The sequence below is a fragment of the Thamnophis sirtalis genome, unplaced genomic scaffold, assembly GCF_051295495.1.
Source record: "Thamnophis sirtalis isolate CommonGarterSnake01/CBP01778 unplaced genomic scaffold, rThaSir2_p1.2 scaffold_3, whole genome shotgun sequence".
Classification (NCBI taxonomy): Eukaryota; Metazoa; Chordata; class Lepidosauria; order Squamata; family Natricidae; genus Thamnophis; species Thamnophis sirtalis.
In genome coordinates this window covers 97,910,927-97,931,336 of record NW_028261383.1, presented here as the reverse complement: position 1 = coordinate 97,931,336, position 20,410 = coordinate 97,910,927, and the positions used below count along the sequence as shown (strand labels likewise).

At 36.9% G+C, this 20,410-nt stretch overlaps 1 protein-coding gene across 5 annotated transcripts in view; it reads right to left on the bottom strand.

Annotated features, from left to right (window-relative positions):
- ARHGAP26 (Rho GTPase activating protein 26) overlaps positions 1–20,410 on the bottom strand; it is a 256,484-nt gene that overhangs the window by 141,705 nt on the left and 94,369 nt on the right. For all 5 annotated transcript variants that reach the window (XM_087709586.1, XM_087709588.1, XM_087709587.1 and 2 more), the window contains exons 7-11: positions 18,877–18,981; positions 17,002–17,131; positions 15,232–15,332; positions 12,290–12,384; positions 2,335–2,413 (exon numbers count right to left, since the gene is read on the bottom strand). In XM_087709586.1, coding sequence (XP_087565712.1) covers positions 2,335–2,413; positions 12,290–12,384; positions 15,232–15,332; positions 17,002–17,131; positions 18,877–18,981 — 510 coding nt within the window. The remainder of the gene's footprint in view (positions 1–2,334; positions 2,414–12,289; positions 12,385–15,231; positions 15,333–17,001; positions 17,132–18,876; positions 18,982–20,410) is intronic.

The window sequence follows — 20,410 nt, the reverse complement described above, 5'->3', positions numbered from 1 at the left end:
GCGGGCCAGCTGTGGGGGGAGGGAGCCCATCCAGGCCAAAAACAGGATACAGGGGGGTCTTGCATGGTCCCCCTGCACCCCGTTTTGGTCAGCAAACTGCTGCAGGAGCCTATCCAGGCTGAAAATGGGGAGGGGGGTTTCATGTGCCCCCCCCATGCCCCATTTTGGCTGCCAGAGGCACCATGGGCCAGTCCTTTGCTATTTCCAGGCCAGCCCCACAGGCCAGATTTAAGCACCCTGTGGACTGGGTGCAGCCCGTGGGCCTTGAGTTTCACACCCCTGCACTACAGTAAAAGAATAAACTCTTATATTCACAAACAGTGAAATCATTTGGCATATGTTAATTTGATTGGAGAAGCACAGTATTCCTTGATGCAAAGCAATCAGTTGATTTAAAAGTATTTTCTGCTCCTACTTTATTTACAATGCACGAAAGGTGGTGGAGGAAACTTTTTTTCCTTTCCACTCTTTCCATATAAATTAATAAATATGTGCTACATTTAAATGATTACACTTTTTTGCACAGTTAGCATATAGGGATAGCATCATGCCGGGGAAGGTTTGGTTCTCTGTAATAAATCACTCCAGAGCTTTAAATATATTAAAAGCATGGATTCCTTTCCACCACGCTGCTGTTTTTTTCATCTGCAGTGCTGATGATCGTTTTTTGAAGCAGAATGCCAGCTGCTCAGATTGGCAGCTCTTGCTAACAGCCACCTATGCTAAATTATGCATCTTCAACAGGCATTGCTATGTTTGTGGCTTCTTCTACTATATTATACATCTAGCCGTAGATGTATTAGAGCTGGATAAAAGAGCAGTACAACAATGACAATGCAACATCCAACCTGAAGTCTCATGTGATATAATATCAGTTGTGAAAGGGCTGCTCCTCCTTCCCACTGCCCTCTTTTCTACCAATTACATCCATTTCTTACTCCCACCCCTGGGCAAAGTATCAAGGCTGAGATTTCTGTATCAGCTATCTTTTCCTAAGTGGACTTGGTTCCGGAGGGGAAGTTGTCTCACAGAGTTAACATTTGATGACATTCCTTCTGGTTTTCCAAATACCTCTCAGCATTGATCAGGCAATTAAGGATGATTTATGGCTGCTTAGTTGTTCTTTAGCAGAGTCAATCATGGATTGGGGGGAGTGAAGGCAGAGAGAGGGGTGATTCCCAAATAGTTGGCACAAATCACACGTATTTATCCATATTCATAGACATGTTGCAGTCTATATGCCAATGGCTTGGAATTTTCTGTGTTTTCACCCTCTTGTCATGGTTTGATGCTCTTAGCTGTGATTGCTTGTCGGGTAACAGATTCACTCTTCTGAAAATTTGTTCAAATGTTTTACGGCTAGTTTTCTTGGTTGACTCTTGAGTATTTTATTTTATTATTATTCTGGAGAAAGGTCTCAAACCTAACAGGTAAAAGCATATCCAGGTCTTCTCATCGCAATGTATTGTAACACATCACAGACAGCAGCACTTATTGAAAGAAATTAGGTGCAAGAACTCAAAGTCAATTTATGGGAATGGACCCAAAAGAGTTCTACATAAATTATATCAGGACAGAACAGAACACTTTGTTGGCCAAGTGTGATTAGACACACAAGGAATTTGTCTCCCAGCACATTAGCTTTCAGGATACATGCAAAAAACCAAGTAATCATAATCATAATAACAAAGTAATCATAATAATGATACCAATAATAGAAGTTAGTGGATCAGATGAAAAGAATAAAAGAAATACAGCTACAGTATACTAAGCAAGAAAATATACTTAGACATAAGACAGTACTGTATTAGGTGTTCAGCAGAATGATGGCATGATGAAAAAAAAACTGTCTCTGTGTCCAGTTGTTTTGGCATGTAACACTGTTTTTTTTTTAATTGAGAAAAAAATAACCACCAACCACAGAAGCAAACTATAGAAACTTGAAAATGAAATGGGTGCTCCTACAGATATTAGCAAGTTTTAAAGACATTAATTCCCACTGTGGCCATTTAAGAAGACAGATATATTTTATTTATTTGTCTAATAATTATGATTTATCTCTCATATTTTTACAGAAAATATACAGCACATATCTGGATTACTCTGAGCTATAGACTGAATTTTCTTAACAATACTCAGAGGGAAAGCTTTAATGCTGGCTTGCAAGGAAAATGGAATATTGCTTCAAGGACTCTACCAAAGGATTCAAAATATTCTTCTGCAAAAACTACAGAGCTGCCATAAGACATCCAATGAGAAAGAACTGCAACCCAAACCATGAACGGTTCTTTTGATTATCCTACTTAATCCCTATTCATAAAGATTCTTGCTTACTGGTTCTCGGCCATCCATTGCTTCCATCCACAGCCTTCGATCTTCTTCAGAAAGTGCCTGCATTGTAATTACTCCGGACCTGCAGAGATGAATGGAATGGTGCTGTGAATAATAAGCTTAAAAATAGGAAATAGGAAAAACAGAGGTGGTAAATCAGGTGAACTCAGCAAAAGCTACTATAATGCACCTTTCCATGGTTCAGACTCCAACTCAAGTGGGAGGAAATTATGTGTATTAAAAAAGAGAGACAAAATTAGAATATCAACAATTTTTCTCGCTCTTCACTTCAATAGATCTGTTAGCTGTGGAAAAACAAACATTCCAAGCAACATATTTCAAATATTCATGAAGGTAATTCAATTTTTAAAGAAATGATCACAACAGGCTGCCAAAACCCAACAGAAACTTCATAAAAGAGCAATCAAGGAAAATTCTCACTAATTAAATTGATGGGCTTTGCATTTTTGTCAAAATCTAACCCAAAGGTGCTTTTTAAAGAAGCAACTGGACTTTCCTGTTTTTCTTTGAAGACGTTTCACTTCTCATCCAAGAAACTTCTTCAGGTCTGACAGGTGGAGAATGGAAGGATTTGTATTCCTTGAAGACATTTGAATTCTTTGCACTACTCAGGTGACCCTGATGAGACAATTAACCTCCTAGTGGCCTCAACAACTCTCTAAAAATGCAAATGACCAGCTGTCTGCAAGGAATATAAATCTTTCCATTCCCCACCATCCAGTCAGAATTGAAGAAGCTTCTTGGATGAGAAGTGAAATGTCTTCAAAGAAAAAACAGAAAGTCCAGTTGCCTCTTGAAAAAGCACCTTTGGGACAACCATGGATGACTGAGAATCTTCATGGACATTTCTCAAAGTCTATCTTCATATTTACATAGATTATATCAGTCAGAGCAGTATCGAAGCTTCTGAATTATCACTACAATTCTTCCCTCAACTTGATGTGGCAATCTAACTAATCTACTGAGGAATACACATTTTTGATAATAAAAGAAAAATGGATTTGTTAATCAATTAAATATTTTGATTCAAAGTTAACCAACTGCTACAGAGATTAAGATTAAAAAAATAATGTTCTCATTCAAATTCTGCACTGTATTATTGGTTGATGGAAAGAAAGAGAACAGCTGTAAAAAAACACACTTATGAAATTGATAAGAAATGGAAAGTCAACTTGAATAAATTTACTAACAGTTCAATATGGTTTTAAAATGATTCTTCAAAAGATTCTGTAAAAGGGAGGTAGATAGCGGCAAGCGATTAAGATCACAACCAGTAATTGGAATTACGGTATACTCTCAAATAAAAATGGAACAGCATAAGAAACAAATAACAAGTAATTCATGTTGACAGAGTTCCAAAGTATGAATTATTTTTATTGTATATATCAATAGGTCTTCTCTACTTCTAGAATCTTGTTGTAAGAGAGCAATTTCTAAGATGCCATTTGTTTCCTGTATTCATCTGTACTGATCTTTTCCACATCAATACAATGTATGTTCTCCTGCCTTGTCAATGAATATGCTATAAAGGGACTGTCATGATATTTCTGCTCTGAGGAGAGTTAATTTTTAATGTTAATTTACTGTATTTTGTATTTTTAATGAAAATGGGAAAGATGAATAGTGACAATTCTCAAAGATTCACAGAGTCATCAGCAAAATCTTTTGCCTACAAATATTTGGCTGTAATTATTGCAAGAATCTGTCCAATCAATGCATGAAAATGTCTAAAATGAAATGAAAAACTACAATGAAGCATATTAATGTGCCTCACAGTTATATCACGGAAAGTGACATTTGGCTTCTGCCTCAACAGCAATGGAGAATAAAAATTCAATTTTAATCATATAAATTTAGAAACTGCCAATCAGAGAATTACAATTATGTCCACAAAAAAAGCTCACGCAGTTTATCCAGCAAAGAATGCAAGTTATTTTAGCTTGCATGACATACAGATGTAAATTACGCAGATTTAATATATATTTTTTCACTAATCTCTTTCTATAATAATCAGAAAACTATGGAAATAGCATTTTGGGGAAAAAAGCATTTGTCTAAAAAAACACCCTTAATTTACAGCTATTCTGAAGGACTGTGTTGAAAATTAAATTTGTCAGCGCTAGTTTGCTTTTTCATTTGGGCTATTTAGCTCATTCTTGGGCCTAATCTAGCATGATCCTTCTCTTAAATTAAAACAGAACAAATCTCTGTTGAATGCCCTAGTTTAACAAACCTGTTTTTAACTGACGCTAAACAGAGATAGAAGCAACAATGAATTTTTGTTCTTATGATTAAAAATAAAGAGGTTGAAGGAGCCAGCAGCTTTCTCTCTTTTAATCCATACTTTGTTTTCATTATACTGTTTCTACAAAGGACTTTTAAAAAAAACATGGGTTGGAAATCTTGTTAATACATAAGTTATACCAAGCAACAAACCTAGTGCTAAACAGGGCTCGTTCTAGAATAGGACAAATCAAGCATAACAAACAGGTAACCGTACCTGTATTAAAAGTCTGGCACTACATTCTTAGAAAACTTGGCAGCCTCTTTGAATAGAGTGAAAGAGTTGCTTGGCAAATAGGCAGCCATATAAAGTAAGTGAGTGAATGAGTGAAATCAGACTTCTTTTGTCTGAAAAAGACTTCCACTATGAGTTTATTTCTTTCAGCCATGCATTACACTAATTCTAAAAAACAAAGATGGAAATGTTAGCCTTCACCATGCTAGATGCTAAACAACTTATACCAAAGGTGCTTTTTCAGGAGGCAACTGGACTTTTTTCTTTTGAAGACCTTTCACTTCTTATCCAAGAAGCTTCTTCAGCTCTGACAGGATAGTGGTGAATGGAAGAAAGACACTATTTTATCAGAGCTGAAGAAGCTTCTTGGACGAAAAGCAAAACATCTTCAAAAGAAAAAGAAAAAGAAAGTCCAGTTGCTTCCTTTGGGACAACCATGACGACTGAGAATCTCTACACTTTTAAACTTCTTACAGCATTGTAGAAGAAAGTGTTTGGAGTGTTTATTAGATGCATAAAAGGCAGTAACCAAGTGGTAACCTCTCACTCCCTCCTATCTTCCAAAATAAAATAAAAAATCCAGAGTCACTGGTTTACAACCTAAAAGATACTACTATACCCATGATGGCGAACCTATGGCACACGTGCCCAAAGCCATGTTGTCCAGCACTCACAGCCTTGCCTGTTTGTCTTATGGGTTTCTGGCACGCACATGTGCACAACGATCAACTAGAAAACCGGTGTGCACATGCACGCCGGCCGGCTGATTTTCAGGTGTGCATGAACGCCAGAACCCAGAAGTTCAACTTTTCTGGAGCCCGATCCCTTCGCATGTGTGGCAGTGCCGAAAATCAGCCTGCATATGCATGCCGGCCAACTGATCGTCAGGTGCATATGCGTGCTAGAACCTGGAAGTTTGGCTTTTCCGGAGCATGGCCTCGACGAGCACGCATGTGCGCAAGCAATATTTCTGTGCTACCTTTTTGGCACTCAGTGCCAAAAAGGTTTGCCATCACTGTACTATATCATCTTTTATTTTTCTAGAAGTCTAAATGATTGTAACTAAGCATTCCTTTAAAAAGCAGCATCCTCATCCAAATCTTTGGTGTTTTTCTTCTTTTTAAGAAAACAGCATGAGCTTTTGAATTCGCATTTAGACATCTTCTCCAAATGAGTGGCCTCCATTTTTCGGCTGATTTTCAGGCCGTTTTCCAGCACTCCAGCACCCGCGAATACTGGAAACCAGAAGAGCAGATGGCAACGGCACACATGCCCACCGAGAGGGCTCAGCGTGCCACCTATGGTACACATGCCATAGGTTTGCCATCCCAGACCTATACTTTTTGAATGCTAGAATGCTAGAAGAGAGAAAAGCAAATAGCAATAGCAATAGCAATAGCAGTTAGACTTATATACCGCTTCATAGGGCTTTCAGCCCTCTCTAAGCGGTTTACAGAGTCAGCATATTGCCCCCAACAACAATCCGGGTCCTCATTTTACCCACCTCGGAAGGATGGAAGGCTGAGTCAACCTTGAGCCGGTGAGATTTGAACAGCTGAACTGTCAGCTGAAGTAGCCTGCAGTGCTGCATTTAACCACTGCGCCACCTCGGCTCATCAAAGAAGTACAAGTATCATTCAATTGGCTTTTATGCTATGGGAAACTTTTTAAGTTATACTAAGCTAGTTACAAGTGTACTATATCACATTTATACTTAATTAGAAACCAGTGTTTTTTTCCCCTATTATCCAAAATCTATCTTTACGATCCAGTGCTGTTCTGACTATTCACAAATCAAGTTCCCTATTCATAAGAAGCAAACTACCTTTGGGGATCACCTCTCTGCAAAACAGCAAAAAATGGAGGGAGAGTATAAGCTTTAAAGTTACTTAGCATTAGTCATAGCATGGTAATTTCAAGATTTTGTTCATTTATAAAGGTCACTGGAAATGTGACACAGCACAAAAACAAGTACAGGTTGTATTGCATTTGACCAGCACAGAGCTCATCCAAGAGAAGGAGAAAAATGAATATATAAACAAATGCAGGTAAGAGGGGGGAAAAATAATAATAATGAGCCTGCTGTGTCAACACAATCAGTGCCTATGGGCAATGCAGAGATCTCATGAGACACTAGGATTTTGATTTTTTTTTAATGGAGAAGCAAAACTTTTAAGACTGAAAAGAACTGTGAACCATAAAGATAAAGAAAGAAAACCAAGAGCTAACAAAAAAAAAAAATAGAAAAAAAAAACCTAGAGGTAGCTTTAAACAGAAATATATTTTAACTTTCTAGATTGTTCAATCCAGAATGACATTTATACAAATAAAAGCTTCTTTTAGGAATAGCATTGTTATTATAACCAATAGACATTGTTATAAATTATGTTTGAAAAATATTTCCTTAACTTTTGAATTTTTAAAAAATCCTTTTTCAATTTTTTTTTCTTGGTCAATCTCCCATATTTTTCAAAAGATCTGAATTATCTTCAAGGCCAGTTCTTGATAACTTGTTCAGAGTTTAAATAAATTATGTGCCGCTAAGAAACTAATATGATTTATCGCTATAATTGTGATTCTTGGCTAAAGATGCTTTGGAGCTGTGAAGAGCAGCCACACCATCCAATATAAGGCACTGGTGCTGAAAGATGTTGTCTCTATATATCCCAAAGCACTTTTTGCCTTAAATCCAAAGGGTTACACAAGTCAGGTTCAAACTTCATATTGTTCTTCCAGAATTCTTCCAGGGAACCTCTCCCTCTTAATGCAAGAATTCTCCATATTATTGAGAAGAATTCCTTGCTTTTAAATAAAATAGTTATATATCATTCTTAAAATTTAGCATTCAGGGTAACTACCTTAAGTAGGTCTATCCTCTATCTTCCTATTCCTCATACCGAACAAATATATTTCCCATGCTTAAAAAAAGATTTGGGTGAAGATCAGGAATGAAAAGTCAAGAGCTAATGTTCGTACTTGCCATATCCAGATTTTACATAAGGATTTAAGGCAACTGCATTACATTCTTTATTTAATATTTAGTCACCTGAATTATGTATTTTGTAATTATTATTTTGAAATTATTATTATTAAATACTCGATGGGTGGCAATGACTGAGGCAAGACAGTAAGTCAAACAACAAGGCTTTGTTAACCATCTAACGCAACATCAACTCCAGAACCAAAACAAGCAGAACTGTTCCTTCTTGACAACTATTTATAAGCGAGCTGTCAAGCGGGGTAGCCAATCGCTGCGCTCCAATTCTCCCACTCTCAGCTCGCCCAATAGGAGGCTAGGACATAACAATTATTACCCACTTTCCTGTCATTTTGGTAACATTAATATAGCAACTGTATGGGGCAACACATGGACTTTAGCTTTAAGTAATGTCCATCCATATTTAACATACTGAAAGGAATCTATGGTACATGTTACTACAACAACAACAACCTGGGCTTTGTGAAAAGATGGAACTTCAGCTAAACATGGCTAATAGCGAAATGCATAATCTACAAATAAGGATAATTCAAAAAGTGTGTGACCTAGTATCTGTTTGGTGAAGATCAATCCCGAATTTTTTTTTTCACCTAACAAGCCTTCCATAAATAATATTCTGAAGGATCAAAACTTTATGTGCTTGCTATTCATCAATACACAAACGTAATTGCATTGATTTAATAACACGACTTGTTGAGAAAATAATTATAAAAATTGATTCCACATTGATTTTCAAAAGCAGACTGCAAACCCATAACCTTCCACGAGTTTCTGCTCAATTTCATTCTGCCATGTATCTCTATTTAACATCAAAGGTGGTTTCTTACATATAATATCTCTATAGGTATTTTCCAGCTGAGCTAAAAACTAACAAAGCAGGCACAGCTGCCACCTACAGGCTATATCATAAGCACACCTTAAAATCCAAAATGGGTTATTTGGCTTTATAACATTTCATAACATAAAATTTTACATTAGGCTATAAAAGATTATATGAAGGTTTCCTCAGCAAGATTTTAAGACTACTGCAGTAACAGTTCAAGGAATCTGTTATATGAAGGGGTTTTTTTTCTAGGAAAGAAAATACTTCATATAAATAATGCAGGGTCAATTTAGGGGAGGCAATAATACACATATTTATGGAGAGGATATAATTGGTAAGACTTGCATTCTTTTACAGTCTGGCTTCGGCCTGCATAGAGTAAATAATGTGAACACTGCAGTTCATCATTCTGTAAATATGCCGTTGTAGGCAAGAAAATGGATATGTTGATATAGCCAATTTATCTTCTTTCTGCATACTTGTTCCATTGCCACCTCATCTTCAGACAGAGAACATGAATGCAGTTTTGGTCATATGCTTAGCTATGATAAGACTTTTCAAGTTCAGGACCTAATCCTGCTTCATCATATCTCTTTTAACACTTCATCAGACAAAATAAATTCACAAGAAAATTTAAATTGGCCAACTTTAAAAAAACAAGTACAAAACTAAAAAATAAATACATTTTATAAGCAGAGAACTTCTCTTACAGCTGCAACTACCATTTCTCCGGAAGCAAAAAGTCAGATATGCAAAGAAAAACTGGTAAATGGTCAGAATTCAATTTCGTGAGACTGAAACAATATGTTCAAGTTTTGTGGTACTGTATAGTTAAAAATTACAGATTGTTAAGCAGACACTGAATCAACATGTATTTATTAATGTGATATTATCTTATTTGATCTGATGAAGTCTTGACTTGCAAAGTATGAGAAATTGAACCCTTTGAAGACACGGTACCTCTTCATCAGAAATGGTGTCCACAGTACAGAGCTTGAGATGCACTATCTATACATGTATAAAATATATTTCAAGTTAAGCTTGTCTGTGACTTTATGGACATATATCCATGCAGGGTTTTCTGACAACAGAACCAGAGGCATTTCCATTGCCTTCCACCAATTTTGTTTTGTTGTTGTCAATCTACATAGGGTGGCCTAGCAGTTAAGATGCTGGGTTTGTCAACCAGAAGGTTGGCAGTTCAAGACCCAAGTACCACATGATGGGATGAGCTCCTGTTCTTGCCCCAGTTTATGCCAACCTAGCAGTTCGAAAGCATGCAAAACCAAGTAGATAAATAGATATCACTTCGGTGGGAAGGTAACAGCATTCCATGCACCTCGGCATATAGTCATGCTGACCAAATGAGCACAGAAGTGTCCTTGGACAATACTGACTTCTTCAGCTAGGAAAGAGAGATGAAACACTGCCCCCTAGAGTTGGGCAGGAAAAAACCTTTACCTTTAGTCTATAGACTAGCTCCCAGTCCTATCCAAGTACGCAGCAGACACAAACTTCTTTGGTTTTGAGGCTTGCATGTATAGGTTCATGTAACTCAATATAAAACCATGATCCCACTGGGTTCTAGGAGTTGTGGTAATTTTGAGTTTTCTAGCTGGGCACAAGAAATCAAATTTACTTGACCCACATGATACTAGGGGCAGAATTACTTGGTGGTGCAGGCTAACTGCTGCTCACAATGGGCGATGATGCACAAAGCATACCTGTATGGGACCCCAGAATGACTAACAGATTCATTAGCTATAGTCTTTTGAAACAGCACAAGTAAGAGGATTTTATGTTATTAATGCTGAGAGGTAACAAAGCATCATTGATGCCATCTGCTTAATGCCTCACAGCATTATCATCTTGGCAATATGCAATTGACAACAGAGAAATTAAAACAAGTGGTCTCTGTTTCCTCATCTGATTCCACTGACTCTTGCTTCACCTTTTCTCTTTGCAATTTTTATTCATTTTACCCTTTCATATTTGTACACAATGCACATTTGGATGCATGACAGGAAGCTAGAAAAATGATTGGCAAAGAATGTCAAAATGAATTCTTGTTCTGTTTTCAACAGGGTGACAAATTCCACTGCTGCAGTAAAAATTCCTTATGATGAACTCTTGTGACTTTCTTCTATAGGACTACAAATATAACTACTGTTGTATTGTCCTTGAATAAAACGTGGACGTTGATGGAGAAATAGTAGTCACTTTATGTTAGCTGGATTGGCTTAATATAAAGAGCCTATTATTTTTACACTGGTGTTCAAGTACCATTCCTAAGCAATTGTTAAGAAAGTGTATGTGTATATAGTAAATACTTCAGCAGAAATACTACCAGTGTAATTCACTAAAAATAATCATTTGAATTTGATTTCCTATGAATCAGTTGTAGCTAAAATAACACTGAAGAAATTGGCTTGTACCTTTTATTCACCTCTAGAATTGTTGATCATGCAGCTTAATCTGGTTTTTAGTAAAAACCAGAAAAGCTCATTTATCTTCCCTCCCTTCACTCTCCAAAAAATCAAGGCAATTACATCTGCTTTGTTGTTGTTGTTGTTGTTATTGTTTATCTTGTTCTTTCTACCAAATTCAGCCATACAGCATCTCCTTCACATTTCTGTTCCTGGAAAGTTCTTATGATAAAGAGCCCTGAAACAATTAATATAGAACCTACTACTGCCTTTTTAGGCCTTTTATATATCTAGAATTACCCACCTTGGGAGAGAAGAAACTATGTGAATATTTTTTTTATTCAATCCTCCACTGTTGACTGGCTGCACTGTTTGGGGTTTGCAATCAGCAACTAGACTTGGATTGGAGGAGAACATCAATATAAAACTCCCAAGGAAAGAAAAAAAAAATTGAACCAGGTTTCACGGGGAAAATAAGAAAGTATGTATAAGTAGCATCCCTGTTTTAGATAAATCAGAGTTAACAAATCACCATAGGTTTTTTTTCCTTTTTTATTCCAGTTAATCAGGTTTTGTAATGAACAGCTAATTCTATTGGATCTTTGATGTATTCAAAGAGAATATATTATCGCAGTCACTATATGTTACTTAAATAGAATATAGTTATATATAACATCCATTGATGATAATTTGTGCTAATTTAAGCAATTTCATATATTGTTTGTACATTTTACACTAGTGAAGAAGGCAGTGTAGGTTGATTCTACTGTTGCCTCATGTAGCTATTCCCAAGATCGTAACTCTGATTTCTAGGGCACAGCCCTTTTTTCTAATGCTTATATGAATAGAATAGTTGTGTACTGGATGCCAAATATGAAAGCCCCCTCTCTAAAGTATAGCTAGATCTCAAAGAAACAAACTATGGGATATGTGCAAAAACAAACCAAATAAACGGTACCATACAACCTAGGCCAGGGCTGTCAAACTCGCAGGCCCCGGCCCAGATATGTCATGCATTGGCCATGCCCATGCCTGGTTTAGTGAAGGGGGAAAAGTTGTGTATTTCTGCTTCTATAGTACTGGCTAATGAATGGCAAAAGGCAAACTCAACTTGAAGTTCTATACAAGCCACATCGAGCTTCTGAATAAATTTAATTAATTAATAAACTCACCGATCCACAGCTTCTACGTCAAAGCAGAATCTCTTCTCTATGGAATCAGTCTTCCGTCGAGTGCAAGATTTGAGAGTAATAGCTTCGTCTTCTCCCTGGCGGGGATATGAAAATCGCATATTAGGTCAATTCTTTTTTTTTTTAATCTAATCTTGAAGCAACCTTGTTTTCAATGCCAGAGGCATTCACTTTGGAACCAGTATTTCACCCCCATGCTGATTATCAATTAAAACTAGGTAATAAAGAAAAGGATTTGTATATCCCGTAAGGTATTCTTTGTAAAATGAGAAACAGGGGCTTTCTTTAAGCCTCATTTAAATCTATCAATCTTAGAAGGGATAAGAAAATAAGACAGTCATGACAGATCAAAGCTTTATCTAATCTTGCCTCAAAGAATGTTTACCTGTTCAGCCAAACCAAAGCAAAACTGGAGAGTATCTCTTGCATGCTTCTAGCATTGGCCACAATGGAACATTATCTCCAGCTCTGAACCTTCCATTAATTTTTATATCCCCTTCTTTAAAAAACCATGTAAAGTAATGTCCAACATTATAATATCATAAATCAGATCAGCAGAAGAACATGTTTTAAGGCTACTATCAACATGCATTTTAACTGCACTTATTAACCATAATATTCTTTAAATCACTTTGCTTAGAAAGGAGGGGTTTTCTTCTTCTTCTGTCCTGTTAGGATTCTCTTAAAACCTGAAGAGTCTTCCATTTTCAGTAATTACAATCACGGCACAGAAAGATTCATCTGAGATGAACATAAAATGGGTAGTCCTCAACTTATGACCACAACTGAGCCCAAAATTTCTGTTGCTCAGAGAGACAGTTGCTACGTGAATTTTGACCCATTTTACCACCTTTCTTGCCACTGTTATTAAGTGAATCTTTCCCATTGACTTTGCTTGTCAGAAAGTCATAAAAGGGATCACATGCCTCCAGGGCAGTGCAACCATCATAAATATGACTCAGTTGCCAAACATCTGAATTTTCATCAACAGTTGATGGCTGCAACAGTCGTAAATGTGAAAAACAGCCATAAGTAACTTCTTTCAGTGTTGTCAACTTTGATCGGTCACTAAATGAACTGCTGTAAATCAAATACCTGTATTTCTAATGGTCTGTATGCTTTTACCCCCAATTATACAAATCACAATGTTGTTTTTCAATTGCTGGAAAAACCAATTTCCAATCTAGTTCTGATTGTACCCAACCCACAGAAAGGAAAGTAATCTACTCAATCACTAATCAGGCAATGTTCCACTTCTGTTGTTGGCTTTAGTCCAGTTCAGAGATTCTTAGAAAGACCTGGCAGATGAGAAGCTACAATTGACCTCTAAAAGATACACTGATAGGGAAGTGCCACAAAATAAAATAAACGTTCCCAGACCACAAATCACAGCCCAATGCCCTTGGAGGAATAACCTGTATATCCCATTACTAAAAGCATACTTGCAAAAAAAAAAAAAAAAAAACAACTATTCATCGTGATGTGTCAAGTAATGACTTTGTTTCAGGAAATGACTTGACTGAATAAGAATAACAGGAACATTATTTCAAAAATTGTACCTGCAAATCTTTATAGCTTTAGAAGCATTGCCAATGCAAATGCAGACAAATAAAAGGCTGCAGGCCAAAACAAAATGAATATAATAATTCATCTCATCCCTTTAAGGAATGAATATAAGCAGCAAGTGCCTTGAGACATCTTCCTGGTATTACATTAATTGCAACAAACCTGTTTAGGAAACAAATTACTATGATGGAATCTTTGTATTAAATATTTAAAAGCTTTTTATGGGGAGTTCTTTTTTCCCCCAAGTAAGATTCTGTTAACTTTTTTTGAAAGTTCTTTTCTAGGATAATGCCCAAATGAAGAATTTGTGGACGTAAAACTGGGAGAGTTTGATTTTACATTTTCAACATGGTGCATGTGCACAGATGCATGACTTTATACGCACACACATTTACATAGATAGTCATTATAAATGTGTGTGCACATCACATATAAATATTTACCATATTTTTCGGAGTATAAGACGCAGTAAGGTTTCAAGGAGGAAAAATTTTTAAAAAAGGTTTTGCACTCTGCAAACCTCCCAAAAATGGCCCATTTTTCGCAAATATGAGCCCGTTTTTTGTAAGGGCATGAATAGCCCTTAGGAGGCTTGTAGAGTGCTCCGGGGAGGGGGGGGGAATTGAGCAAAAAAAAGCCTTGTTTTTCACTCATTTCTGCCCTCCCCAGCCCCCAGGAGCACTCTGAAAGCCTCCTACAAACTATGCACGGCCATTTTGGTGAAGGGGGCAGAATTTCAGGAGGCAAAAAATGCTGCATTCAGCGTATAAGACGCACCCAGATTTTCAGCCTCTTTTTTGAAGGAAAAAGGTGCGTCTTATAGTCTGAAAAATACGGTAGATGTATATGCAGATCATAATGGTAAGAGAAATGGTACAAAGAATATTTTGATAAACAAGGAAGCCTTGTTAACCAGAAAGTTATCCTTGTATCTGATATGCACAGTTATGTACTTTTTTTTTTTGAGCTGTGATTTGTGTCCTAACATTTAGATCAGTAGATTTCAGCACATTCTCATTCTCTTATCATTATAAAGATGGAAATACAATTAATTAATGTGCAGTGAAAATTGAAAGAATTTATTGTTTACGCCTAGAAATATATTGCTTCATATCGAAAGAAATAATAACTCTATTTAAATGAAAACACTAATTATGAAGGGAAGGTGTGAACATGTGATCCAGATACATCGTACCATCTGAACAATAAGTTGACAAAGAACTGAAGGGATGCTTAAATACAATTATAGTACTTCATGCAATTAGTAACTTTGGTCCACTCCATTTTAGTTTAAATGATTAGTTTAGTTTAAATAATAATAACTATCTCCATGAAAAATCATCTGCATTTTTACTCACCCCCTTTCCACCAGACTTCTGGTCAAATGGCACCATTGTTATTTGTTTGGATTCACTCTGATATGTGCAGTAATGCTTTACCCAGGATGTCCCAAAATGACCTAGTCAGAATAGAAATGAGTTGTATATTTCAGGTATGACACAAATGCAAGCTAATCTTAACACATGGAAGGATGGAACCAAACTTGCCGAACAGGCTACAATTCATGATACGATCGAAACCTTTAAATACATTAAGGGTATGAGTAAGGTTCTAGAAGGCAGGATGTTCAATATTAAGCAACCAAGAACACAGAGGCATCATCTCAAACTGACAGAAGAGAAGTTCAAAAGTAATATTAAAAAGTATTACTTCACAGAAAGAGTAGCGGAAGCTGGAAACCAACTTCCAGAGGAGATAGTGTGTCAATCACCAGTAACTGAGTTTAGACATGCTTGGAATAAATGTATGTCCATCATCTGACAAAAATTAGAAATAGAAAATAAAATAAAAATTAATAAAATATAAAAAATGATAAACAAAATAAAAAGTAAATAGCAAATAAAACAAAAAAATTAAAGGTGGACTCACTAGACCGCCATCAATTTTCTATGTTTCTATATCCAAAATACTGAAAGTCACACACAAAAAAATCACTAATCGAATTACTCTTGTCAATTTCAGTCCTTGAAAACAAAAGGGAGTAATTCCTATAATTTTCCATCTTTTTTTAGTAAATCCCAAAAAGAAAGTCCAAAGGGGGGAAAATACTCTAGAAGAAAGGTATAGGTGATGCAAAATGGAAACTCTATGCAGGTTAAAAATGTAATTTAAAATCAGGGAAAATATTAGTTTTCCTTGAAGGTAGTACACAGTCTATTAACAGCAGTCCTCAACCTGACATTAGATGGAATGAAAAGAGCAGATATTCTTCTTCTAATACTCACTGCAGCTTTTTCACTTCGCAACCTTCGTAACCTTTTAGATACAGGTGTTGATATTATTTCAAATATATAATTAGACTACCTACTTTGCACTTCTAATACATTATGTAGACCTCTCCTGAAATGTGAGTTTCATAAGGAACTTATTTTATTCTTGCTAATTAGAGTTAGGACAGAAATAGCAAGAAAATGTAAGCTGGTTGCAGTCAATGTGGTTGAAAGCTCAAGGGCATAGCAATTCTTCTGAAAGTGCAAACATATTGCAGCAGACTAATTAGAAGGGAAAAAAGTAAAATCTGTTTTAGTCTCATAATTTCTATTTCTCCTATACATTTATAAAATTCATTTGCTTGATGCCTGTTCATCTTTCTAGTAGTTGGGAACTTCTGGCTCTTCTGGTGCTGCTCTATCTTTTGGTAGTCTGGAAATACAGTTAATGCCTATGCATACTAGCAATTGTGTTGCAGCAATATCTACAGGAGTATCTCCACAACAGCGAAAAAAAGATTGCAAGGTTTATAGAAAAGATATGAAGATATTAAACAGTTTTAGAGATTTCACAGTGCATACAGTGAACTGTGTAATACTTGCTGTCATTATAAATATGTAATAATATTCCATGCCAGTTATTTTTATTTTCATTAAAAATAACTGAAAAAGGAAAAAAATAGAGGAATTATTCTTCTAAGGAGCTACCCTTTGCAGAAGTTGTCTGTGGAGATGCTCAATCATCCATGACTTCTTGAAAGTCTAGTTGCCTTTTGTAAAAGCACCTTTGGAACTCCCAAAGGTTGTAATTGCATCAGCCATCCATTTTTCTGACTGAGAAAGCATAAAGGTACTCACGCTTTTCCTGAACGTAAAGGTAGCCCTCCATGGTGAAGGGGCTGATGTTTTTGTGCTCATGAGGATTCTCCTTCATTTTCTTCATCAAGGATTCAACTTCTGACCGGGTGCCTTCGAAACGGTTTCTTGTCTGCATTTAAAGATGGAATGGAAAATGAGTAGAAAGTATTTCAGTCAGGCTTTAAATGCACAGAATATTATATTAACGTTATGTCTATGGAAATGCTCAGTCATCCAGACCATGGTTGTCCCAAAAGTGTCGTTCCCCCGTCCCCCCCCCCCGCGCTCAAGAGGCAACTGGACTTTCTGGTTTTTCTTTGAAGACATTTCACTTCTCATTCAAGAAGCTTCTTCAGCTCTAGCTGGATGGTGGGGAATGTATAAATCCTTCCATTCCCCACCATCCAATCAGAGCTGAAGAAGCTTCTTGGATGAGAAGCAAAACGTCTTCAAAGAAAAACCAGAATGTCCAGTTGCCTCTTTGGGGGGTGGGGGTGGAAGCACCTTTGGGATATTCAGGTTATGTGAGAAATAAGACTGGCCCAAGAATGAATGCTACCTGAAGCATAACCGCAAATGAAAAAGACCCATACCAACCAGATTCTTTAGTAATATGAGACAGAAGAGTCTTCAAGAATTTTATCGCTAAATCAGAAGATGTGCAACAATTCTGAATTAGCAGGTAACCAATGGCTTGTTGGTTTTTCATAGCAATAAAATCTGTTGCCTAAGGTGGGTTGCCATATGTCTAATAACTTTACTAGTTAGAAATAACCAGTGGTGGGTTGCAGGCGGTACGTCCTGGTATGAGCGTACTGGAGCCAGTCCAGAACACCGGATACCGTTCCGGTATGGTGCTCTGGAGCCCCCCCCCCCCCGCCTGCCCGAGTTCCTTACTGGTCTTTTAAGACTTCTGCACTTCCGTGCACGGCGCATCCCATACCGGTTGGAACGGAATCTGGAACCCACCACTGGAAATAACATATATATGGAAAGCCTCACACATGCATTTGACTCACAACTTAATTCAACTGAAGTGAAAGCAGCATGTTTTAAGCCAATGTTGCCATGTATCCATTGTATATATCAATCTTTATGATGCATATTAATTAGTTGTTTGTTTTCTCAGAACAAAAAGCTACAGGTACACATAGGGTTCAGTTAGAGCAGAAGCATAAGATTTTGCCTTATACCTGTCAGATTAGTCTAATATTAGTAGTAGCAACTAACAGTGGCTCACTAGAGCAGCAGTCCCCAACATTTGCGGCTTGGTGGCCCAGCTTGGGAGGGGAGGGAACTGGATCACACAAGTGGCAGGCTGGTGCACATGTTATGAGTGCAGCAACAAGCTTACCAGCCACCAAAGGAGGAAGAGGAGGAGGAAGGGGAAGAGGAGGAGGAGGAGGAGGAGGAGGGATTTGCTTATAGTTATACAAATTAAACTTTTTATTAACATAGGAGTCCCTGCAGATTTTACTCCATTAGTTGTAGTCAACTATAGGGGGCAATGGTCATCTCCATTTCAAGGCCAATGAGCCAGCACTGTCCAAAGATGTTTCTGCGGTTGTGTGGCCAGTGTGACATTACAGAGCTCTGTTATCTTCACACTGAAGTGATACCTATTTATCTACTCACATTTGCATTTGCTTTCCAACTACTAGGAGCTAGGCAAGAATGGAAGCTCACCCCAAAATGCAGCACTCGGGTCTGGAATCTGGGCTGTTGGCTTTCCAGTCAAGAAGCCCAGCATTTTAACTGCTGAGCCACCACGCCGCCTCTTTTCTTAACATAAACATAGCAAAATATGCTTGGGCAAAAAGTTGCGGAATAACACTTGAAAGAGAACCTTGATCTTCAATAAGTGTTTCTGCTTACATTTTGTATACTGATTGTCAGCTCTGTCTTGAAATCACTGAAATCCTTTGCAAGCTCATAGCCATGATGGTAGAATGTGAACAGCCCTTGCAGAAATGCCAGCAGCTACAGGGGAGGGAAAAACAAAACAAGGAATTGAATTACAAGAGCTTGTTGATTTCTTTTTATGTAGTCGAGGGCAATTGTGTCTGTCCTCTTTCTTCCCACCATCAAATCAGAGAGGATGCCAATGGCTGCAGTCCATTATGCATAACGCAGAGTAATTTCTGCTAAACTCATTGGGATTGCTTTTTGAGTACACTTTATACACTATTTTATAACTGCACGAACAATGAAACCAAAAATTTAGAGGGTGATATTGATATCCAGGGATATATTTAAGAATAGACTGGCAGAAATAGTGTGATTTAAGTTTTTAAAACTACACATAATATTCCATTCTGTATCTTTTGAACCATCTTTTCACACCAATTTTAATCCTCTGTAGATTCATTATGGAAGGTTAACAATTACAGAAGCTCCTCTCTTTATTTTTTTTTAAGACTGAAATTCAACAAACATTCAAATCAGATTGGATTCAGGTCTTTGCATGCTTATTTGATAGCAACTCCATGAAGCAGAGATAAGCTTTTTGCAAATAAACATATAAAATTATCCCAAATCTTACATCATCATCACCATCATCATCACATCCCACCTTTATTTAGTACAATTCAAAGTGGTAATGTTCCTGCATCCTATTTTCCTCACAACAGCAACATGGTAAGGTGAGGTGGGATGAGGTGAGGTGAAGTGAAGTAGAATAATTGTCCCAAGGTCACCAGCCAGGTTCCATTCCTAAGGAAAGACTAGAATTTCACATCATTTTGTGACTGTATGATCTTTGGAGTTTCTAAAACTTTTTTGCAGACAGAGGGAAACAGAATAATGGACAGATCTAAACAATTTTTAACAGCTTCAGCCCATTTATGTCACTATAAGACAAATGAATACATATAAGTTTCCAAGTGTTTAATCACACTTGGCCAATAAAATATTCTATCTAGCCATTATATATATAATTATGTCTTTTCTCCCAGATAACTGAGAGGAGAATCAGGCAGAATAACAAGAGAAAATCAGCAGAAGCAATAGCTTCCTTCAAGCATTCAAATGTACAAAGCATTGAAAGGAAACCAGAAATGCCTGCCACATCTATGCCCTTTCCATTCTCAATTTTTCCACATCTATAGAGAGGTCAGCATAAGAAGGTTGAAGCCCTTTTCAACCACACTCAACTACCATAATTTGTTAATTGTGCTCAAAGTTCTTTATCGCATGAACCATTTGTTGTATTAATACAGAATCGAATATTCACTTCATATATTTAAATTTAAGCAACATATCAGTTGTACCCAGTGCCACCTGCAGTTCAAACATAGAAATGACATTAAAATAATAAAACATGTAAAGTAGAAGGCTTTATGTCTTCAAAGCTACAGGAAGGAAGGAAAGGATTCCCCACCCATCCTTCAATAATGCAAAATATAAATAA